This window comes from Cryptomeria japonica, chromosome 2 (genome assembly GCF_030272615.1).
Source record: "Cryptomeria japonica chromosome 2, Sugi_1.0, whole genome shotgun sequence".
NCBI lineage: Eukaryota > Viridiplantae > Streptophyta > Pinopsida > Cupressales > Cupressaceae > Cryptomeria > Cryptomeria japonica.
The window spans coordinates 649,034,240-649,056,794 of NC_081406.1; the positions used below are offsets into that span (position 1 = coordinate 649,034,240).

At 35.5% G+C, this 22,555-nt stretch overlaps 1 protein-coding gene across 2 annotated transcripts in view; it reads right to left on the minus strand.

Moving 5' to 3' along the window:
• The window catches only part of LOC131054616 (uncharacterized), a 246,999-nt gene that overhangs the window by 106,830 nt on the left and 117,614 nt on the right, over positions 1–22,555 (minus strand). For both annotated transcript variants that reach the window (XM_057989172.2, XM_057989164.2), the window contains 6 exons: positions 13,337–13,417; positions 13,127–13,207; positions 8,566–8,642; positions 8,301–8,355; positions 8,113–8,161; positions 7,748–7,885 (listed from right to left, as the gene is read on the minus strand). In XM_057989172.2, the coding sequence (XP_057845155.2) occupies positions 7,748–7,885; positions 8,113–8,161; positions 8,301–8,355; positions 8,566–8,642; positions 13,127–13,207; positions 13,337–13,417 (481 nt within the window). The remainder of the gene's footprint in view (positions 1–7,747; positions 7,886–8,112; positions 8,162–8,300; positions 8,356–8,565; positions 8,643–13,126; positions 13,208–13,336; positions 13,418–22,555) is intronic.

Here is a 22,555-nt window from a genome sequence, read left to right on the forward strand (position 1 = left end):
ACTTGGTTCATTGTGACTTCTTGTATATGACTTGCATTGATGTATACTTTGTTCATTGTGACTTCTTGTATGGATGAGGTGCTAGTGGAAGGATGACTTGAACTCGTCCTCAGTCTCTTTTGTCTCGATCCTTCTTTGTGACTTTATTTCCTCTTGGAACCTTTGGGTTGAGATGTTTGGGCTGCATTACTAGTCATGCTTATGCTCTCTATCTCTTCATCAGATGAATCTGGATCTCCCATCATATCATATGTTAATTGTGCATTTTGATTTTTCAATTTGTTGGTTTGAGCATCAGCCCACCTTTTTGTGTTTGCCATGACAGGTCTCTTTAGTTCTTCTAATTTTGTGATCTCCATGTCACTCCAATCAACTTGTATATCCTTGTCTCTTTCTTGCTCATAGGCACATTGGAGGCACCTTCCCTCATCCTGTACTTAATTAGAGATAGGGAACACTCTACAAGTCCTTATGATCTCAATAGGCAGCCTAGAGAACATCTTCCTTCTGACCTCAAAGTCATCCTTGGCGTTAATCTAGTAATCCTCAAGGTATGGCCTGTGCTTGTGCCTGCTTCCATTGATCCTCCTTATGTTATCATATGGATCAAAGTTGCTTCATGAAGGATAGATAACAAGGGGATAGAACTTCATCTCCTCTTTTGACTTCTCAACCTCTTGTATTGACGGGCATACTTCCATTGACTGCCCAATTGAGATGGGAAAGGAAATTCTAGCTTTATGTCTATTCTTCTGGATCTTATCATAAGATAAGTGACCAATTGCCTCTAGAGTCCCAACAATACCTTCTTATCTGTAGGATACCTTGGAAGCTTATATGGTGGTGATGAGCATCTTTGAAATCTTATGTATGTGAACTTGGGATATTGGATGAACCGGGCCCAATACTTCTTTACTAATTCCTTTGCTAGCTGAGATAGTCTCTAATGGATGCCACCTTGCAATGTCTTGACTATGTGCAAGGAGAAGGCATCATTCACTCTCCTGAAGTGTGCCTTGTTGTGGAAGTGCAACTTTGTATAGCATTCAAACACCCTTGTCTCTCCTTTTCCGCTTTCAATTGGCCCTTTGTATGTTAGTCCTTTATATCCATAAGCCCTTGCAAGTGAGTAGACTATGTAGGAACTCATATAGAATTGCTTGGTGCGCTATAGCCTCCTCAATTGCTAGTCAATATTATTGCTTATGATCCTTGCCTAATTGACCATCTCTTCATTTGCTATCACTACTTCCACATAGTAAAACATCCAAGTCTCGAAATAAGAGGCTTGAGGACTCCCCATGATTTAGTTGAGCAATTTGATCAGGTCGCCATACTCCTCCTTGAAGTCCACTCGATGGAGTTTATTAGGCATCTTGGAGGGATGGGACCTAGCCTACGTTACTTGGGGATGTGTTCCCGGACTAAAATCCATCGTCCTCGTACTGAGGACATTTTAGGTACTTGGGGACGGCCAGAGGATGTCCCCCCGCTGTCCCCAAAATTGCAAGATTTGTGGGAAACGTCCCAAAAACTTGGAGACGACAATGATTTTCAAAGGGGACATCCCCCCATCCCCTGGACAATTGGGATGCCTGTGACGTCCCCTAACTATCCCCCTTTTCCCAGGACATTTAAAAATTAAAAAAAGGCTAAAATGCTTTAAAAAAAATATTCTTTTATTTCTTTTTCTAGTCCCCACACCTCAGCAATAGTACATTACGGGGATGGGGGACTAATTGTATTTTGAGAGTGAAATATTGATGGTTGCCATTTTTGCTTAGTTTGTTTCAATAAATAAGTTATTACATATTTGAATCTAATAATTGCCCACCTTTTGGAAGGCATGTTGCATCATGTTTACAGATTAGACATTTAATAAATTTTTGGGAGGTAATTTTGATTAGGTAATTTTCATTGATATGAAAGGTAAACAGGTATGAATCATAGCCAAAAGCACTCAAAAATATGAATAACAGCTTGGTAATGAGTTTCACAAACACCCAAAACTTGATAGTGCATAAAGAAGCGGGTGTAGGTCATAATAGTAGTGGAATACTATCAAAATATCTTCCAACCTGAAAGAAACAATGAACTACATGCAAACAAGTGCTGGCATATTGACAATGAATTTTGAACACAAACGTGTTATGTTAAGGTTCTATAATGTACATATACATGCTTTATCCATGTTTTCATATGAATATAGTGTATATATACATGCTTTATCTATTTTTCATATGAACATTGAAATTTCCGCATATATTTTAAATTTTCCATATATTTTATATAATTGTCCCCTTTGCCATCCCCCCGTTGTCCCCAAAATCGGCAAAAATTTTTGCCGTCCTAGAAACTCGAGGTAATGTTGATGATGCCCAAGCATTTCTTTGGGTCATTCCTTATTCTTGTATATCATGTTTTTGTGATAAGGTATGTTGAACGCTTCACTATGGCAGCCTTTGATAGGTGTGCTAGGATCTTGCCGTCAGGTGGCACTATTGGTCTTGTATTAGCATTGTAGTGCTTGGCACATTCCACTATCGGTTCATTGCATTGGATAGCTGGAGCAAAGCCAGTTGCTTGCACAATCCCATTCTCAAGCATTTTCTTTGTTACTCCTGAGGGTTTGCTCTTATAGAGAGGTCCCTAGAATTTCTTCATGTTGAACTTGCCTAGGTTGGTATCTCCAATGTTAGCCCAAAGGTGTACAATCCTTGACTCCGATAGTACTCCTTTTGAGTCTTCCTTGATGAGAGTTTGCCTTGAAACTCCTCAGGTCTTATGCAAGTTGCTACCTAACCCTAGCTTGCAAATTTTTTCTCATCGTGGATTTCTTGAAGGCATGGATTTTTGAGGGTTGTGGATTTTCTCCACTCATGGGCAATTCACTTGCATTTCCAAGTAGTTGGTTGCCTTGATCGCTTCACCCCTTCATCATACTTAGTCGCTCACTTGATCTAATATCATAATGTTGGAAACATCCTCATCAAGTTGTGAATTTTGTCAACTCATGAACAATTCACTACCATCCAGCTCCAAGTCATAAATTTCTCTACTTTGTGGATTTTGGAGGGTGGTGGATTCTAGTGAGGCGTGGATTTCTCGAGTCCATGGATATTCATCATCATTCAAGCTTGCAAACTCCAACACTTAGTCAATTAATTTGCCTTCATCATGTTGTTGATCTTCATTCTCCAAGTCAAAGATTAAGCAAGTTTATCGTTTCTCCTTCACTTCATCATGTGCTCAAGTCATGGATTGATCATCATTGCTCACCTTCATCATCAAGATTTCTTCATCCAATTCACTCCAAGGAATTTTTGTTATCGCCCATCAAGACATTGGGACCTTGCAACTTACCTTCATTATTGCATTCCATGACCCCTTAAGTAGTGGATTTCCTTGAGTTATGGATTTTGGTGACTCATGGACAAACTCAATAACTTCCACTTCAAGTTGATTGCTTCATTGTTTGTCTAAGTTGATCATTTCAATGCTTTTGCCTGTAAACTTGGAGAATTCATGGGGTAAACTCAATCATTGCCACTTTCATTTAGCATCACCAAGGTCTTCAAGGTCGTAGATTTTGCCTGGGCATGGATTTTGGCGAGTCATGGGCAACTCACTTCGATCTCTTCACTTATTGATTTCACCCAGTGTAAAGTAACTTCTTCATAGTGGTTGACTTAGTGTTTTCTTTCTTTTCATCATCTCTTAGACCTGATCAATTCCCACTTCTATATTCTAACCTAAGGGTGTTCTGTAATGTCCCCTACCTAATTAACATAATTAATCTATTTCAATATACTAAAATTGACTGAGAGACTAATCATGAAGCCAGTCAATGATATTCTTCAGTTTATTAGTTATTAACAAGTGCTTATTTATTTTCCTCATTAGATGATTAATTTCATCATTCCTTGTTCTTAGTATAGATATCAGACCCTACAACTACTTCAGTTTTAAGGGAGAAGGGTCTATGTATGTTACCAAAGCGCTTAGAGACCAAATACAATAGGTTCCCTCAAAGTTTACAGATCCAAGCCCTTACCTATCTTGGGTCTATACCCTCAAGGCTTATGGGTCGCTGATCCCCACCCTATCTTGGGACTTAACCTATTGCTTGGATTTAGACTGCCCCTCTTTGGTACATCCCATCCCCATCTTCTTAAATACTGATGATAGCAGCAAGAATGAAATTGTATTTACATATTCCTCTTAATGTTTATTATCTTGAGAGTTCTTTCTGATTTACAATCTAATATTGTTATTTTTTCTGATAGAGACATTATATATATATTCTTTCACTTATATTTCGGATATTATTATAAATCTTATTGATATTATGGCAGTCTATATATACAGATATACATCTGTAGGAATAATTGGAATAGCTTATTAGTGCATGCCATGTATTGGTCTATTACTCCTAACAGTATTCATTGTGCAATATCATAAATAAACATTAATTCCAGGGGTAGGATACAGCATATCAATCTGCTGCTACCAATAATGTTGATATAAACTAAGGACTGCCAATAAATCAGTCCAGCTGTTCTTATTATGATCGATCTATACTGCAGTTGATATCATTACCAAACTGCTGTCTTCTCCTTGATCGATGCCTTTACTTTTCCCATCCTAACCTATTTTATAGTCTTCAGATTGATAGAAAAGTTGTGCCTCTTCTAACCACACAACCCCCTAAAAGGTGACGTCTCTTGATAAATACAATTTTATTTGTGAATCGCTGCCATAGGGATACCTTTTCGTAACCGTTGCTAATTTGTGATTTGTATAACAATCGCCACCCCTTCATGTAATTGTCTTTGTTAAATATAACCATCGTAGCTATTGGTCTTCATTATTAATACTATCTAGATTGCTGCCTTGTAATAAGATCGCTGCTCTCTTTTAATGCATGTATTAATAATTAATGGTTGCAAAGGCAGACAGATCTGACATGCGTCAGATCTGGTCTGCCACTAAGTATGTGTTTGCTAATGGCTTAATCAATAAGATGTAGCCAATAGGAATTACCTTCAGGTATGATAAATATTCATTGTTATGCCAATAAGGTTTTGCCTACGAGACCTTCATGAGTACTTGTGTGACATCAGTACTATGGTCACCGATTCAGTATGTTCTCCAGTTTTCATTCCTTGCTCATGGGAATGGGTGGATATCAATTCCTTGTCTTCACCACTTCATCTTAGTTTCTATGTTTCACTTGTAGGCTTGATATGAAGATTGTGAAGTCTTGTGGAATAAGACGATTTTCCACGATGCCTTTATGTTACTTTTGTTATAAATATACATAAATATTAGTACCATATACAATTGTTAATCCGATTATTGGGTTAAGGATGGGGACATGACATGTCCACTTGCTTGCTTGACTCCTATCTATTACTTAAGCATTGAGAGCTATAACAACTTAAAATCTGACCTAAGGGGAGACTTGACTGCTGCTAGACTGCCTGAGACCTAAAACTACAGGCAAAAAGAGGGGTTCCCTGTTTGCAATGGGGTGATGTGTGAAAAGGTCACAACACTAACAATCCCCCTTGAGCATATAGGATTCATCAAGAGCAGGCTTATATTAGACCACATAATTATTGTTTGGGAAGGCATACAATGATCTAGGAAATCAAACTAGCAAGCAATTTTTATCATAATTGACTTTGAGAAATCCCATGACAAGATTGAGTGGCTCTTCATTTTTGCCATCCTAGATGCTCTTGGTTTTGGCATCAACTTTCTCCAATTGGTGAAAATATTGTTCGCTAATGGTTATGCCATTTTCACTATATCCAATATGAACAATTTGGGCTCTTCAAATCAATTTGGCAAGGATTTCCTCTTGCACCTTCACCTTATGTGTAGGCTGTTTAAGGATTTGGCTATCTTATTGTCAGTGCCATCTCACAAAAGCTTGAAAATGAAGCAAGACCCAAATTTGCATGCAATTCATACTTTTGCCCATTTGGCTTCAAGCCTATGGGTGGAAACATATTTATCACAAGGGGATTTTGCAGGAAACGATACACTCTGTCTTTGGCTATTAGTCAAAGAAGTCTAGTTATGCATTCACCTGGTTACCAGATAAAGTAATGCGATATTTACTAGCTTCAATTAAAAGAACAACAGAAAAGAACAGGAAGAGAATAAAATTAAGCTTTTGCATACCAGGCAAAGAAAGGATTTATCTTAACATATTTGTAGTTCATTAGATCTAAAAAAAAGTGAACACTGCCCGTTGGGATTTGAAAAACATGGTGAGATAATTAGAAGCTTACAAGGGAGCTAATCACAATCACAGCAATAAGGAAAAGAAAATGTTAAGGAAAACCCCTCCATTGAGCTACAACTTCATGCACCATTAAGTAATAGGTAATAACTGTGATAAAAATATTTAGTGAATGAAATGCAGCAAAACAATTAAGAATAAAATGACCATAATCTGATTTTCTATAATAATTACCTATTTGACCAGTTCAGGTATGGGTTTGGCCGTTCACCAATTTTTTTCCCAAAGTTCAGTACGGCTGGGTACAGCCACACACACACACACACACACACACACACACACACACACACACATATAACAAAGAATCTAATGCATTAATATTAAATAAATTACAATTAAAAATTAATTTACAATTTTATAAATAATAAAAATATTATATAAATAAAAAACAAATGGATCCCCCTTATTATAATGGCAACACGGGAGTGAAGATATCCACAGTTAACCTTCTGATACACTTCATTTAGACCTTAAATCGCTGAGAAGTTGAGAAGAGAGATCCATGATGATCTTAACAAAGATTACTGTTTACCCTCTCGGGTGAATAACTTAAAACATAAAGCACGTAATGCAGAATGATAACGCCATAGGTATCAGACAAGTATAAAAGAAGTAAGAGCAGACAGAAATTTGAGTTACTCCAAGCAAGGCAAGGAAAAGGCATCGATGTTATGTAAGGAAGAATGACAGCAACATGTTTTAGTATTGTTTTCTTATAATGTGTTTTCCTTTCCTTGCTAATGTTTTTTCTTCTTTCTAAGGGTCAATCCCTTGTGGGTATGCCTAAGCCATGGCCCAGAGGTCCCAATTAACCTTGGGTATATCTCAGAGGTACCCAGGACATACCTAGGCCTTTCCAGCCATGCTGAAGGTGGACATGAGGGAAACCTGAACCTGGACCTAAATCTGTTTGGGCTGGGACAAGTGTACCCTACAACTTAGATAATTACTAATCAAATAGCAAGTCAAGTCCAAAGACAGACAAGAAATTTCAAGCAAAAGAACAAGAAGAATCAGTCCTTAACACACGAGTTCATGCAACAAGATTTAAAAGATCTAACTGATACTCTTCATGGTTTAAGACGTTAGAACTATATGCCAGTTATGGAGTTGTGACTCAATCTTGATGCCTACACACATTTGAAAAGGTTGAAACTGTAGGCATTATTGCTTTCATAGTCTCAGCTAGAACTCTGGTATATAGTGCTAAAACTGCAAGTTTTATGCCAGAAAATTACGGTTGACACTTATTTCTGAGGATTTATCAAATTTAACCATTTTCTGGTGTACAATGGGGATGATAAGTTTGATGATTGAAAAATCCTTGAGTTGTCACTGCTCAAGTACCCAATTATTTTTAGCAATACTAATTACAAAAGATTCATCATGAACAGCTATAATTGAATAATAGCATGTTTAAATTTAAGGACATACCAAGAATGTCCTCCAGCAGTTGAAATTATATCAAATAAATTCTGCGTGTTCAAACCCAACCGAGCACCAAATGCCATGGCTTCAGCAGAAGCAGCAATGTGAACCCCCGCAAGAAGCTGATTTATCATTTTTACAGAACTAGCCAAAGAAAAGTAAACCAAACATTAACAAAACTGAAGTTGCATTGCCCCTACATCATTACTATTTGTAAATGGTCTAGAAGCTACAGTTCATCTATTATATCCTAATTAAGCAGCTGGGTCAGATTCTAATCCAAATATGCAGTTAACCTACATCTCCAAACTGCAAACAAATTAACAAAAAAAAATTGAGAATAAAATATAAAATTTGGAACATAAAGATACCTGCCAAGGCCTGCTCCACCTTTGATAATGTATAATTTCTCACTTAAAGCTGATTAGCAGAAAACAACAATATTAGCAATCTTATATTATCCAAAGTCTAAGACTTGTAAAATGGGACATATCCAGATATCAATTATAATGCACGCAATTGTCCCACTATTTATATTGTTTCTGAAAATTCTCATCACCTGATAAAATAGCACCAGTGCGCTTCAAGGCATCGTGGTTTCCTGCAGCCATTATCTACAGAATGTATCATCAATTAACTGACCTTGGAAAAATAGCAGACTGGTTATGTCATGAGTCCTATGAGTATTAAGGATATTGGCCTGTGTTAAGTCTCAAATGAACCAAAAAAAAAATACAGCTGCACAGGAAAATAAAACTACTAGAATATATATTATAGCTTTATGTACAAATTACTTCAAACATGAAAACAGTGTATCCACTCACTGTAAGCTTTCCATTAGCAGCCTTAACCACACCACCAGATACAGGAGCATCTACTAACTGTAAGTCCCTGTTCTCACCTGGAATGGATATATGGAGTACTGAACAGCTTAAGGATAAATAAAAATGTATGTGCCAACTATAACATGAAATAGAAAGACAATGAAACATTTTTGGGAAAAAGCATATAATTGCATCCATTTATGCGAATACTCAAGATGCCTATCATAATAAACAAAAGATAATTACAAATTGATATTAACATCATTGAAAAATTCTGTTAGGAATGATTCTGTGAGACATTAGACTTTTTGTGAAGAACTAATTTGTATCTTTCAGGAGAAGAGTGAAATCTTTCCCACTTGTTATGTTCACAATGAATTTAAAGTAATTAAAGATGTTGAAATATGAACTAAATACTAAAACAATACACATCTTTCTTCGTCAAATCCTGCTTTCATTCATATTATAGTTTTAGGTTGAAGTAGGATCCTTAGAAGTAACAGTTTAGGCAATGGTATATCCTTTAATGTCCAGGCAATCCTATTTCATTAGAAGGGCTACATTTCAAAAATTTCTCCCGCTCCTGGGTGGCTTAAAGCATAACTAATTGATTTGATAGGACTTCAAGTAAGAATGTGCACTATCATAAACACTTATTCTCAAAACCAAGATAAATCCTTCTGATCCTTTATCATGCTTCCTATTGTTTCAACTAGGATTATTTGTTGCATTCTGTGACTAAGTTGTGTTGTATATATGTGAAAGTAGATTCCTAATTCCATAAGAGCTGCAATACCAATTAGATATGTTTTAGTTGGTTTTACCATTCTTGTTCTCAACATCTTTGATTTTTTTGTCTTGTACATGTATTTCTTGAAACTCGTGAAGTATTAGAAAATTAGTCAATGAATGCTAGAAAGTAGAAAGTATCCAACACCACCACATAGCTGAATTGATGTGGGTCCTCAAGTCTTCATTGAAAAGTTGTCAATGAGCACCAAGAAGTATTCTTGCGCCTCACATGCCTGAGTTGACATGACTCCGCATGTCACTGTGAACCACACCAACTGCATTCTCTCTCACCATGTTCTTCACTTTTGAAATGGATTACTATGTTGCTTTCATAGTATGCATCACGAATTTTAGTCTATTTAATAAATCGCATTCCTAGCATCACCTTCTATGTTCTTACAAATACCAAAATCTAAACATTAAAAAATGTTCTAAACTCCAATGCAAAAACTTGGGTATTCCAATCAGCATTTTTATGAAGAGGTTGGAACCACGGAGTTATTTCCACAAATTTGTATAAATTTCCATTACTAATTCCCAATGCATCTATTTCACTATTGATCCAACTTATCAATGATAAAAAATTGATCACCGTTAAACTCCACCTTGTAGTATTGCTTTGTCTTTTTATAGACTAAAAAGCAGGTACCTCTTGAGTTCCATGCGTAATCCTAGATTCCTATCAGGCAGGAAGTGCCAACAAAGAGACGAAGATTCAGAAATTACAGATTTATCAAGTGCTACACTGCCCCTGCAAGCTGCAATTGAACTCAAATCTGTCCAACTCTGTCACCCTATCTAGGGTTATAATGTGGCAAGAAAGCATCCAGATCAGAAATGAAGATTGGGGTTGTAAGTGAGAACTCATTTTGTAAACCCTAGTTTTCATATAGTTCCACTATAGTGTACAGTAGGTCGTTTTGATACATAAAGTTTGGTTGGTTATAAATAAATGAAACAGTGTTATGAAATTGGTGTTCATTAGTGCCTGAGATCTAATCTGTTTAATAATTTGTACTTGAATTTTAACCCTATTCTGTCTATACAAAAGTTCTGTTCAATTGTAACTTTGTGCAGTCAGGCAGCTAGGGTTACTACTAAGTTCACAATCCGATCCCAAGATTTGGTCTTCTCCTTACCTCTCCATCTGTTCATATGTACATGATCCCACAACAAGGATGCACAAACTTCACCATTTTATGAACTTCCATTGGCTCATAGTCAAATATTTCTCCATGTTAGTAATCTCTTCTATAAGCTACTCATAGTTCAAACTTCCACTATAGCAAGGGGCATCCAACTTTGCTTTACCATCCATCTTCAAAATTGCCTTTACAATTAGATTTTCAAGTTCATTTATCAGGTTTTCTATTTCAAGCTATCAACTTATTGCTTCTCCATCATTGCTTACATCCTCAACACGTATTCCTCTTCTTTTTGGTGTCTCCATTGCATCCAATATGGTTGTAATACCTCTCAACATCTCCACTTTATTTACAACTCTAGGTACCCTCAGTCTTCCTCTATATGCCATGTCTTCTTGTTACTCTCTGCAATCGCAGGACTCAAATAAACCTGCATTAAATTCTTCTAAAGCTTCTGACGGCACAACCCAGCAAGAAACCTTGTTTTGATACTCATTGATAAATTGATACAATCTAGGCAGGGGGATCTTGCAAAAGACTGCCTAAATCTAACAGCCAACTCTCTCTAATAATCACACAAACCTATTGAAGCACAAAAAATAATTTCTATTTGCATTAATCCAAAATCTTCAGGCATTTCAAAACTTTAAAAACATGTTGAAGAGATAAAAGAAATAGTTACACTCAGAATTAAGCCCTAATTACTGTTCATGACTTTGATGGATGAACTATAGATTGAAAAATTATCCCTCATGTTCTTCTCTAATTTGTTTTGTGCTATTCTCTCTACTCTACTACATTAGCTCGACTCTCTCCTTAAATGGTTTGCGTTTTATTTTTTCCACCCCTAGTTAGTGATCCCAATTCCTCTACATAAATTTCTAAATCACCAACAAAGAACTTTGATTTTTGGAGATCAACAGCCAGCTACCAATAATAACTATCCAATTCTCAGTTGTAAGAAATTCCAAATACCCCTTTCAGCATCTTCTATGGTCATCAATGATCAGTAAAACAAGAACAATGACCCACAAGAATATGAACGATTGCCACCTCTAAGAAGGTGACACACACAATAGAAAAGAATAAGCAGTAACCAAATTGTGATGTTTTAATGACCTAATGCCAGCTGTGCCAAAAATCATAAAATCTCAGCCTCTTTAAGAAGTTGAAAAATCGGTAGTTGGAACAAAGAAAACACATGAAATCATTTTATATCTATTTGACATTGATTACAATACTGAAAGTAATCATAATCACATGAACAAATTGACCTAGCTCATCACTTATCATCAAAGACCTATAGCATTTTATCCCGTTCCCTGCAGTCTAAAAAGTATCTGTAGCAGTTCCATATACCTACAATAACATCACATGTGCCTCTAACACACTATTGAATGCCTGCAACAACTTATTATAAAATTGTAGTACCTTGTAGATGGCTTGTAGCAACCTTTTGAGTATGCATGTATAATGAAAACCTTCTAGACAAAACAACCAAAACCAAAGAAAGATGATAATTTATTTAAAGCAGAACCAACTATTGTTTTTTAAGACATAGAATCTTGTGAAGCTGGATGCTCTTGCATCAAAGGGCTTGATGGGCTACCCTTTAGGTTTGTTTTTTTGTTTTTGTTTTTGTTTTTCTAGTTGTAGGGGTTTTTTGGGTGACAACCTATCATCCCCAAGATGGTCAAAGAGTTTTTGGATGTCCTCTTAAAGGGAGTCATGGCTGATGTCCTTGCATGTGCAAGGTTGTCTTAGGAACATGACCCTATGGGGGCTCAAATTAGGGGAACAATGGTGGGATATTTTCTCCCCATCCTATTGCCCCTAAAACATCCCCTGTTCAAAGAATGAGGTAAAAGGAATGCTATTGAAATTGTATAACCTTAGAAATATATATAACCTATCATTTAAGCAAGGCTATCTGAATAGTGGCAACAAGATTGAAGGTATATAAGATTACATTGAAGAAAGGATATTTTGTGCAGGTTGAAGACCAAACCGATCCGAAAGTAGCATTTTATTTGATGATTAATTGCAATGAGTTTCCTCATTAGAGTAATGATAAATCATCTTCTCACTAACATTTTGTTCATAAGGAGATGGATATGAGCCAGACTATGCAAGGGACCCATCTTCAAGAAAATAGACATAACACAAAGAAATACTATGTGAAGCATAAACTTCCTAAAATTAGTATTAATTTTCTGGGATTTTAAGTATTCTTTTATCTTTTTAAAATGCAGAAAGACATAAATTTTATTGAAAGAATTTACACTACCAAGAAAAAGAGAAAAAGTAAAAAATCACAATTCATATGTAAAGCACAGATGTAAAATGCCCTTTTATCAATTTTCCTTCATTTCTCATTAAATGCCATGGAGGAATATATTAAAACCTTTTCTACCCAAGAGCCAAGATACATGAAGATTCATCAATTGCTATGCAACAACCCATTGAAGATAATATCTTAACCTAAGATTTTACTGCTTTGGAAACTATGATACCCAAATGAAATTTTCAAAGATACTTAAGGCTTTTAATATTATTGGGTTAAATAAGTTAAATTCTATCTCTAGGAAAGTCTTGGAACAAAGAGAAAATATTGTAAAGCATACCTCTTAATCTTTTCTCTAGCCCTTTAATAAAACTTGACGAGACTGTTGAAGATAATATAATTGATGCCCCATCTGGCAAAGCTGCATAGAACAAGCAATATACCAATACAGGGGTGAGAAGGTAACAGCCTTAGACACCATTATTCATATGTTTGAAAATTCAGTACTCCTGAAAATCCATATACTCTAAAAGAAAATTAATTTGCATGCCTGAAACTGCTCCCCTTTCTCCAAACAATGCATGCTGGGCCTGGTCTTCATTGGTAACCATAATTATAAGGACTTGAGCTCCTGTAAAAAGATATAACAGGTAGGAAAATTATCAAACAAAAATTATTATTAGCATCCAAAGGTGCAAAGGTCTTTGAAAACTAAAGAAACCAGGATTAATTTTCACATCGATAGCAGATAGAACAATCTTGTTGAGGTTTACATCGAACGAAATGTTACTTGAGAAGTTGTGAAATTTAAAGACAAATACCTTCATACCTTCAAATGAGAACAGAGAAATGTTTGAACATAATGTAACATAAATTATCTCTTTTAACCGACCAAGTTAATCAAGTGAACATCAATGTTACTATTTCAATCATCAATTCTAGGGCAGTGTAGACATGGCCCTTTAATTAATAATCTTTTCAAGATACTAAATCCTTTCAAAGGTGATGATGCAATTTGGGTATATGACACAGAAGACAAAGCATGAGATATTTAGTCCCTTCTCTTTGTTTATTTTGTTCAGAGAAAAGTTATTGAGATATAAAGACAGACAAATTACATAACAGGAAGATGAAAAATTGATCTAAGCTTAAGTTGTAAATCATCGTAGCTTTCATCATATAGCCCTGAATTCAAATCCTCAGGAGACATGTTAAATGTTGAAATTTTTTAAAAAAATTGCATCCAATTCTAGGTGCAGCTTACCCCAACAAATGAGAAACCTAAGTCCCAAACGAACAAGATGCAGGACAAAGTAAAAATAATGTTTTGACCTCTGTAACGATCCTAAAAATTATTGTAATTTACTGAAACCCCACTCAATGATTTCAAATATTTAAAAAGTTGTTTATAATCTTTAGCTTGCTAAATTAGATATTTTCTTTTAACTAAGAGTCATTTCAAGAAACTATATCTTGCAAAAGAGACAATAAGAGTTGAGTATATGACACAAAAGACAAAACTCAATATTTTTTTCTTTCCCTTTCTTCTTAATTCAAGGGAGATTATTTAGAAATGGATATACAGACATTTTACATACCATTAAGATAGAAAAATAGAGGTATATTTAAAAATAGTATGTAGGTCACTATGAAGTGAGGCACCACATTGGCACAATATCCCATTTGGAAGCCCACAACAATTTTGTTTTCCTATTTACCTCTTACATTATTCAAGAAGGTATGCATACCCATGCAGATCCCCATGAACCTTGAGCTCCACTTAGGGGGTAAATCATTAGGGCTTTCATAAATGAACCATCAATTAAAACCCCCAAGAGACATGTTATATGTTAAAAATGCATAAGATATTGCATCCAACTCCAGATGTAACTTGCCCCAACTAACAATGCAATGTGCAATTCCCAGTTGTGGAACATAAGCGAAGGGCTAGCCTACAAGGTGAACTTCCTGAAAAAGATTGAAAATAGATGTTTTAGAGAATATTTCCTACCTCAGCATTACTTCAATGAAAGAAACCAGAGAAGGTTCTCATCATGAGTCCCATGATGAGATATTAAGAGTTTGATATCCTCAAGTTATCTTCTTGGAGACCAAATAATTGAGATTCTCTACCTCTGCGACATCAAGGTAAATCCTATGCCTAGGCAAGATTTTAAAATATACATGCTAGGTATTCTTCACTCAGTTTTTAGAATCATCTACAGGTTGGCTTGAAGATGCGAGTGATAACTGCTATCTATCAATGAGATATTAATCATTCAATAGATGTTGATGAGACATATGACAGATAATTATCTTTCCTATAAGTTGATAATGTTGTTTATGCTTGTATTCTTGTAACCACTAGTGTTGTACGTACAAATAGAGAAATCAAATTTACAAAAAACTTGGAAGTGCTTATCACTAGAAAGGTTCATCAATTCATCCCCATCCAGATTATAACAGAAAATAAGAGTTATTGCATCGATGTCTATCATTGTGTGCAGATTCATGTACGATATGATGATTGCACGTTACACATTACCTTGAGCTAATTAACCTAGCCATACATCAAACTATCGACCAGAAGGACTTTGGAGTTCCTCCTAGGGTATAACAAGATCCCCATATTAACTTTTTAATGAAATAACCTTAAAGGATCTCTCTAATTTGGGAAACACTATCATCTTCTAGATAACATATATATTTATTAGATAATTCTCATGCAAACAAAATATATTGTTATGAGATTTTAATCAATAAGAAATCGATTTGCTTCCTTGGGTAGATAAATCAAGAAATATCCAACAATTCTCATTGATCATATGAAATAATTCATGGTTTGATTTGGGATCCACTCTAATATTGTGTGAAGCTCTGCTCCAAACAACTCTGAATTGCTTTGAAACCCTAGCTCTCACTTTCACTTCTGAACTCACTTCAAATTTATGATTTTGAAGTAGCTAAGTCTTCATTTTATATGTTAAATATTCATTTTTAGATTCAAATAAAATTTGAAGTCCATCATTAACTTATTTATAGATGACATATTTTCTTAATTTTGACTTTTTCAAACTTTATTTTCTTGTGTTCCACTTTATTTCTAATCTTTCCTAAGAATTGATTTAAATCCATTCACCAACTTGGGTGTTCCATTTTGGTTTCATTATCTCAAGGATGCCTTATTATGTGTTGTAAAAAATATCATAAGTTGGCCAAAAAGTGTAACTCCATCGTACATCTCTTTTTTATGTTTTATATGATTCTAAATTTCCGATCTAGAAGGCCCAATTTCTTGAGACCATAGCTTTTGATCCAAAAGGCCATTGGAGCCCCTTTCTTTTATGCAACAAGCATCCCTAGAAGATAAGTTAAACAACCCAAAACCCAAAGACAATCTATAACCAAAAAATAAAGTTTTTATGTTTCATATGGTAAAAATTGCATTCTTTATATACTAAACATTAGAAGAGCAAAGGGACGGGAGGACTCATAGAACCACCTAAATTTTTATGAGCTCGCTATATTTATGAATGCATCAACAACATTCTTCAAAGCATCAACTTTCTTCAACATCACCCTCCCATCCTATACCATGTTTGAAATAAAATGGTAATAAACATCAATATGCTTCATCCTCACATTAAATATCGACTTCATTAAGAAACATATGGCACTTTAACAGTCACATAGAACCATAGTTATAAGACTCACCTAGAATAGATGAGTCCTAAGGCAAGCGGATCAAAATGAGGCCCAATAGGTAATCTCAATCAAGTCAAAGATAATTAGAAAAAAAGCATAAAAATTTGAAAATGCTTAAACATAAAAGCATGGAAGTCAAGAGTTTCTGAGGAGTTTGAAGGACTTTTGGAACTTCCTACATGGTTGAGAGTGCAAGAGAAGCGCCAGAACATCTGAGTCAAAAATCCCTAGCAAATAAATTCTAGGTGCTAGGTTTGCATTAGAATAAAATCATAGTAAGCCCTACTAGAGAAAAACAAAAGTTTCCCAAGTTTGCAGGAAACGGATCAGAGGATCCCATTAGGTATTGTAAAACTTGTCAAACAATCTAGACAACAAATGGGCAAGATGAGAAAGCAATTTGGCTATGATCTTTTCTAACCACCTTGTAAGGTGTAGTGATTGATTGGTATACATAAGTGAACCAAGCCTCCCAAAATAAATGGGAGAGATTAAAGAAGGCCTTCGCTGAAGAGTTTAAATTGCTTTGTGATGATTATGATATAATAGCGGAAATTTACAAAACAAAAAAAGATAAGCACAAAAACATACAAGCTTATAATTGTATACTTCAAAAACACTTGGTGAAACTGGAAACGTTGATGGTCAAAAAGGCAATGGTTACTTTAAGGCCTATTTCTGTCATTAAGAAAAAAGATGAAGTCAGTGCCACCCTTGTCCTATTTGAAACCTACAATCGAGCAATGGACATCAAAAGTGAAGATAAAATGCCTCGCATGGTAAAAGAAAAATAGAGGAAGATGGAAGCTCAGATGACAACAGTAATAATAAATCAAAAACAATATAAGAACTTCAGAGGGACATGCTCCAAATGATGAAAGAATTGAAGGCAAAGAAAGAAACAAACAAAGAAACTAATGAACTATGGTGAACTAAATGCAAAATTGAGGGGCAAACAAAAGGTTATTCTCCTAGAAAGACGTTTTGTGAGATTTGCTAGGCTATGGGGCATTCAATAACGAAGAGGCCATACAATTTGAAGGCTTGGAGCACACAAGTACTCTTTACATAGGGAGAGATGTCAACTCCATCGAAGCCACATATTGCATCTCAAGGTGGTTATTAGAATTAAAGAGGAGGTTGAATCCAAACATAGTATGACCCCAAAGAACGTTGTATCATACAAAGTAGACAATGTAATGAACGGGGATATTTTGCAAAACAAATGCCAAAAAAAGTAGGACAATGCAAGTATTGTGCAAATTGTGTGGACTTGGAGACCATGAATGCAATGTCCCCTTATATAAATTCTTAGGAATTAGGGACTATCAACTCACAAATCAATTGCAAGAGACTTCTTTCTATAAAAACAAGAGACTTCTTTCCAATTAAAGACTCTAAAAAGCTGACTGATACCACTTAGTATAAAATAATATATAAGGATCTGATTATAAATGTTTATCCTTAGGATTTACAATTGATACCACTTATAATATGATGTCAGATGATATAATACCTATCAATATGATAGAGTATCACTACTATCTCTAAAATATCGATGGGATTTATGCAAGATGATCTCGGCTATATATCTGATCTGCAGTTCTGCTATAACAATATGAAGTGTACAATCAACATTGCTGATAGATGTCTCTGATATGACACTAAGGAATAGGCTAAAGTCTGCTACCATCACTTATAGTGATGATATATCTTGTTGTTCCTGATCTATCTTTATAAATATGCAAATGTCTTCCACTATCGCTTATAGCAATGATGATTTAATTGCTGTGTCTAATTATTCCTTTGGAGCATGCAATGAGATTGGTGTTGTTCCTGATTTTCTGACTTTGAATATATGCAACCAGATGTTGCCTTTGAAGGCTAATGCTCAACTAAGCAATCCAATAATGGATACAAATGAAATTAAATAACAAGTTCAATGATTGGAAGGATGATTCAATCTCCTTTAATATATCATCATTTTCTTAGAGATACCTCTCTTCAAATAGGCACATCCATTCCCAAGTCATACCTCTTTCTTAATTGTATCCTTTAGAGAATAATCACTAGTCCTTAACAAATCATGGCTTTCATGAGAATATACTAAACCGTACTTCTTTATTATTAATCGTTGTTTCTTAACTGTACAAATGAACCGCTGCTTTACACACTATTATCAGATTCGTTGATCTACATAAGTTTATGTAATTGTTGTTTCCTTGATTGCTGGCTTAGTTGCTTAGTGCTCATCACTTGTTCACTGACTTGTTAAATATAATCAATCACTGCTCTCTATTAACATTTCATCACTCCCTTTCATTTTTACAAGGGAGGTGATTACCTCTAATAAAATCCCTAGTCTTTATAAAGATCTTTGTCCTGTGATATTAATGTCTTTCGATGCTTTCAGGATACTTAATATAAATCATATTACTTAAACAACTGGCCTCAAGTTGCTTCTAACTCTTCTTTTGATTGTTATCAGCCAGCATACTTTTTGTGATCATTTTACATATGATGCAAATCTCCATACACCATGAAGTCGACTTGTTAGGCTTAATATCTCTGTATTTGAAACAAACGTCAAAGTCTTCTTCAATACACTCACTGTCCTGAATTCTCTTCTTGATTGTTGTTTTTGTGGTTATCAATCTTAGCATTGCTATTACAAATTCAAATTTTACTTTCAAATTTGTCTCCATAGGAGACGTCCTGAATTCAAATGACCTCAACAGACTATGCTTATAAAAACTAATCTTAGAATGCATGTTTGGATTGGATGGGGGCATCACAATGAAAACACTAGATGTCTGTAGAAAAAGGCTAGCATCAACCTAATTGATGTTGACAAGCAAAATGAAAAACTGACCATTACATGTATCCAAGCAAAGAAGGCTATGTATTCAAACCCATGTACCAAAAAAGAAAGGCTTCTTGAAGCCAAGGTCGAAGTGGAGAATGCTATGGATAACAAACATTGCCACTCAAATGCAAATGCAATTCTAGTAACAAATCAATTATAATCCAAAAAATATATTACAAGGCATGTACTTCAAACTATCATACCAATTAATGTAATGGATTTATTACAAAGTATTCCTGAACTTCGAAAAGTTGTTTTGTTGGGGGAGAATGAGATGGTGCATGCTATGACCCAATTGGAATATGATGAGAATGAAGATCCTATAACTGAACCTAAACTACCGCCCGACCAAGTGATTGATCCAATGTTATTGATAACGAACAAGGCAAAATAACTAGTGGTGGTGAATATAGAGATCCTTGGAAGGAATCTCACCAATACAATTATTGATGGCAGGCCTGGCATGAATGTACTTCTAGAAGACACTTAGAGAAGCTTCGGCAAGCCAACCATTTGGCCCCCAACTTTTCAAAAAGTGGGTATATATCATACAAGGTATTAAGCTACTTGGAGTTCTAATGGGACAAAAGGTAATTATTGGAACCCAATCATTTTTGCTAAACTTTGTGGTCAATTCATTAAGAAAAAAGTGTACTATGCATTGTCTGATTGGGGTTGGCTAGTAATAGACAAAGCCAATCATAACTGGAAAAAGAATACAATATCCATTGAGAATAACGGTCGAAAATATATTATCGATTTGAAAAACCAAGCAGACAATGAGGAAGCAAAGTCCTCAAATTTGTTAGATTTAATAATCGATTTGAAAAACTAAGTAATCAATGAAGGAATTTTGGAGTTACAATCATGTTCAAAGGATGAAACAAATTCTTTCCATGGTCTATTAAACTATTTCATTGAAAAATGGAGGATTAAGAAGTATTTCCATCTTGTAATTTTCTTGAAGCTACAACTCTTAGTAAAGAGCAACCAGTGAAAAATGATTTTATGTAATGTCCCCTTTTCTAGGTGACATGAGATGAGTAGGGGTTGACCTACCATTCAAGTTCCCGTAGGTCAATGACATGGTTAGGGGACTCATTCTGAGGGTCATGGAGCTTTGTAGGGGCTGTGAGCCATTTTGGACCATCAAACGACAGTTCCTATTTTTTAGGGAGAACTGGCAGTTGACTGAATGACCACCTGGGGGACACAGTAGTAGAGCAGGATCCTTTTGAGCAGTTACAAGTGTTTGGAGAGAGGTTCCTACTTTTTAGGGTGATTCCCTACTTTTTAGGAGGTTGTGGTAGTTTCCATATTTGAGGTTCCACGGGACCATTCCATGGTTTCAGTTTCAAGAAGATTGGGTGTGTTTCCTAGTTTCTAGGAGTATCCCTAGATTTTAGGGATGGAACTACTAGTTGGCCCATCCTGTCCGGCATCAGTCATAGACAGGTGACGAAGTCAAATTCTTGTTTGGTTGGTTATTTTGGGCTATTATTGGATCTATGGAAATATTTTAATATATTTAAATATTTCCTAAGTTAGCGATTAAATAAATTAAAATAAGGCTATGTATATAGCCATTTTGGAGTAATAAGGGGTTTTCGGCTTCATCTGGTTTGATATGCCTATGTGTTATAGCTCGTTGGAAAGGTCTTGAACTTTGCTACATGATTCTCACCTCTCGGAGTCTTTTTGGATGCTTGAAGCTATTTATTCGCAATAAAGTGATATTTTTCTATAGTTTGACGCCATAATTGGGAAAGTGTCGCTTTAATTATAAAGCGCAAGCTTTATTATTCTTTAGGGTTCGACTTGCAAAGGGAAAGGAGTTATAAGGAGATGAAAACCTAATTGATAGCATCTTTGATCATTTTGAAACTTGCGAATTTGGGAATTGCTCTGGAAGAGTGATTTTGGTCTGGGAGGCAAACCCCAGGTCTGAGCTTGCTGGGACGTAGCCCTCAACAAGAGTTGACAGTGGATTTATCCAGGATTGCACAGAGATTGTCAGAGATAGAAGACACATCTTCTTGTCCTGAAAATTCAGCGTGCATATTGGGGGTTTCAACAAGGTGGCTAGTCTATTTCAGTTGCCATGTGATTTGCAGCAGCTTCCACGCCTCCTTTGCAACCACGCCTTGTTTCTATGTTGGCTTGAAGGGTTGTATTCAGCTTATTTGGTCTTCCTTGTTCGTTGCCAATAATATTCCTCCATCTGGCATCAATCCAGATTGAGAACAGCTCCAAATAAATGTATGAATTCTTGCTGAATACAAAACTAGGTTATTTGCCTAGTATGATTTGCAGTATTTTCAGATTGCTTAAGTGTTCTTACATATGAACATTGTTTACTGTTTTATTTCACAGTTGTTGCTATTTATCAATTACTTTACTTATAACATCAAACCCAAAAAGAAACAATCCCTTTCTGCAACTTCTGTCTATTCTATAAGATCACCGGAAAATTACAAAAATATAGTATGTTTAATTAAGAATTTACAGCAGCAACAACAAAATGATCCATTTGGGATCTTTCAATGGTATCAAAGCATAATCCTGCCAACCTGTGGGTTATAATTGCATTCACTTGGTGTGATTGATTTGGTTTTCAGTTGGACATAAAAAGAATCATCATGACAGGGTTATGTAAAAATAAACAAGCAGGAAGGGAATTTGATCAAACACCTTCAAAGAGTTCAAGACACACTAGAGGTACAACTACATCTAAAAGTACAAGGAGGCCCCTTGTTAAAACATTCAATGATATAGTCATAAGCAACTATCATGGGTATTGCTCCCTTCCTAAAAAGCTACAGGATATGCTTACCTTCACCCAATTTATGGGTATTCCGAATGAAGCTGAAGATGCTATGAATTCATATCAGCTGCAAATAAAAAGAGAAGAACCGATTGACTCATCCATAAATGAGGTTTGTAAAAATCTCTATGAGGAATTTGATGAACATGCTACAATGGATGAATTGGTACCTATGAATGTTGAAAACATGTCACAAAGGTATGGCAACCATTCTGATTTTTATAACAGCAGTCCTTCATATGAACACAATGATGATTCCCAAATCATGGCACATGAGGAGGAAGTTGTAAGAGGGATTCCTACAGTTGGCACGCAATATATGAGTGTTAAACAAGAAGGATGCAAGGGGATAACAAGCCATAGCAGCCCTGACT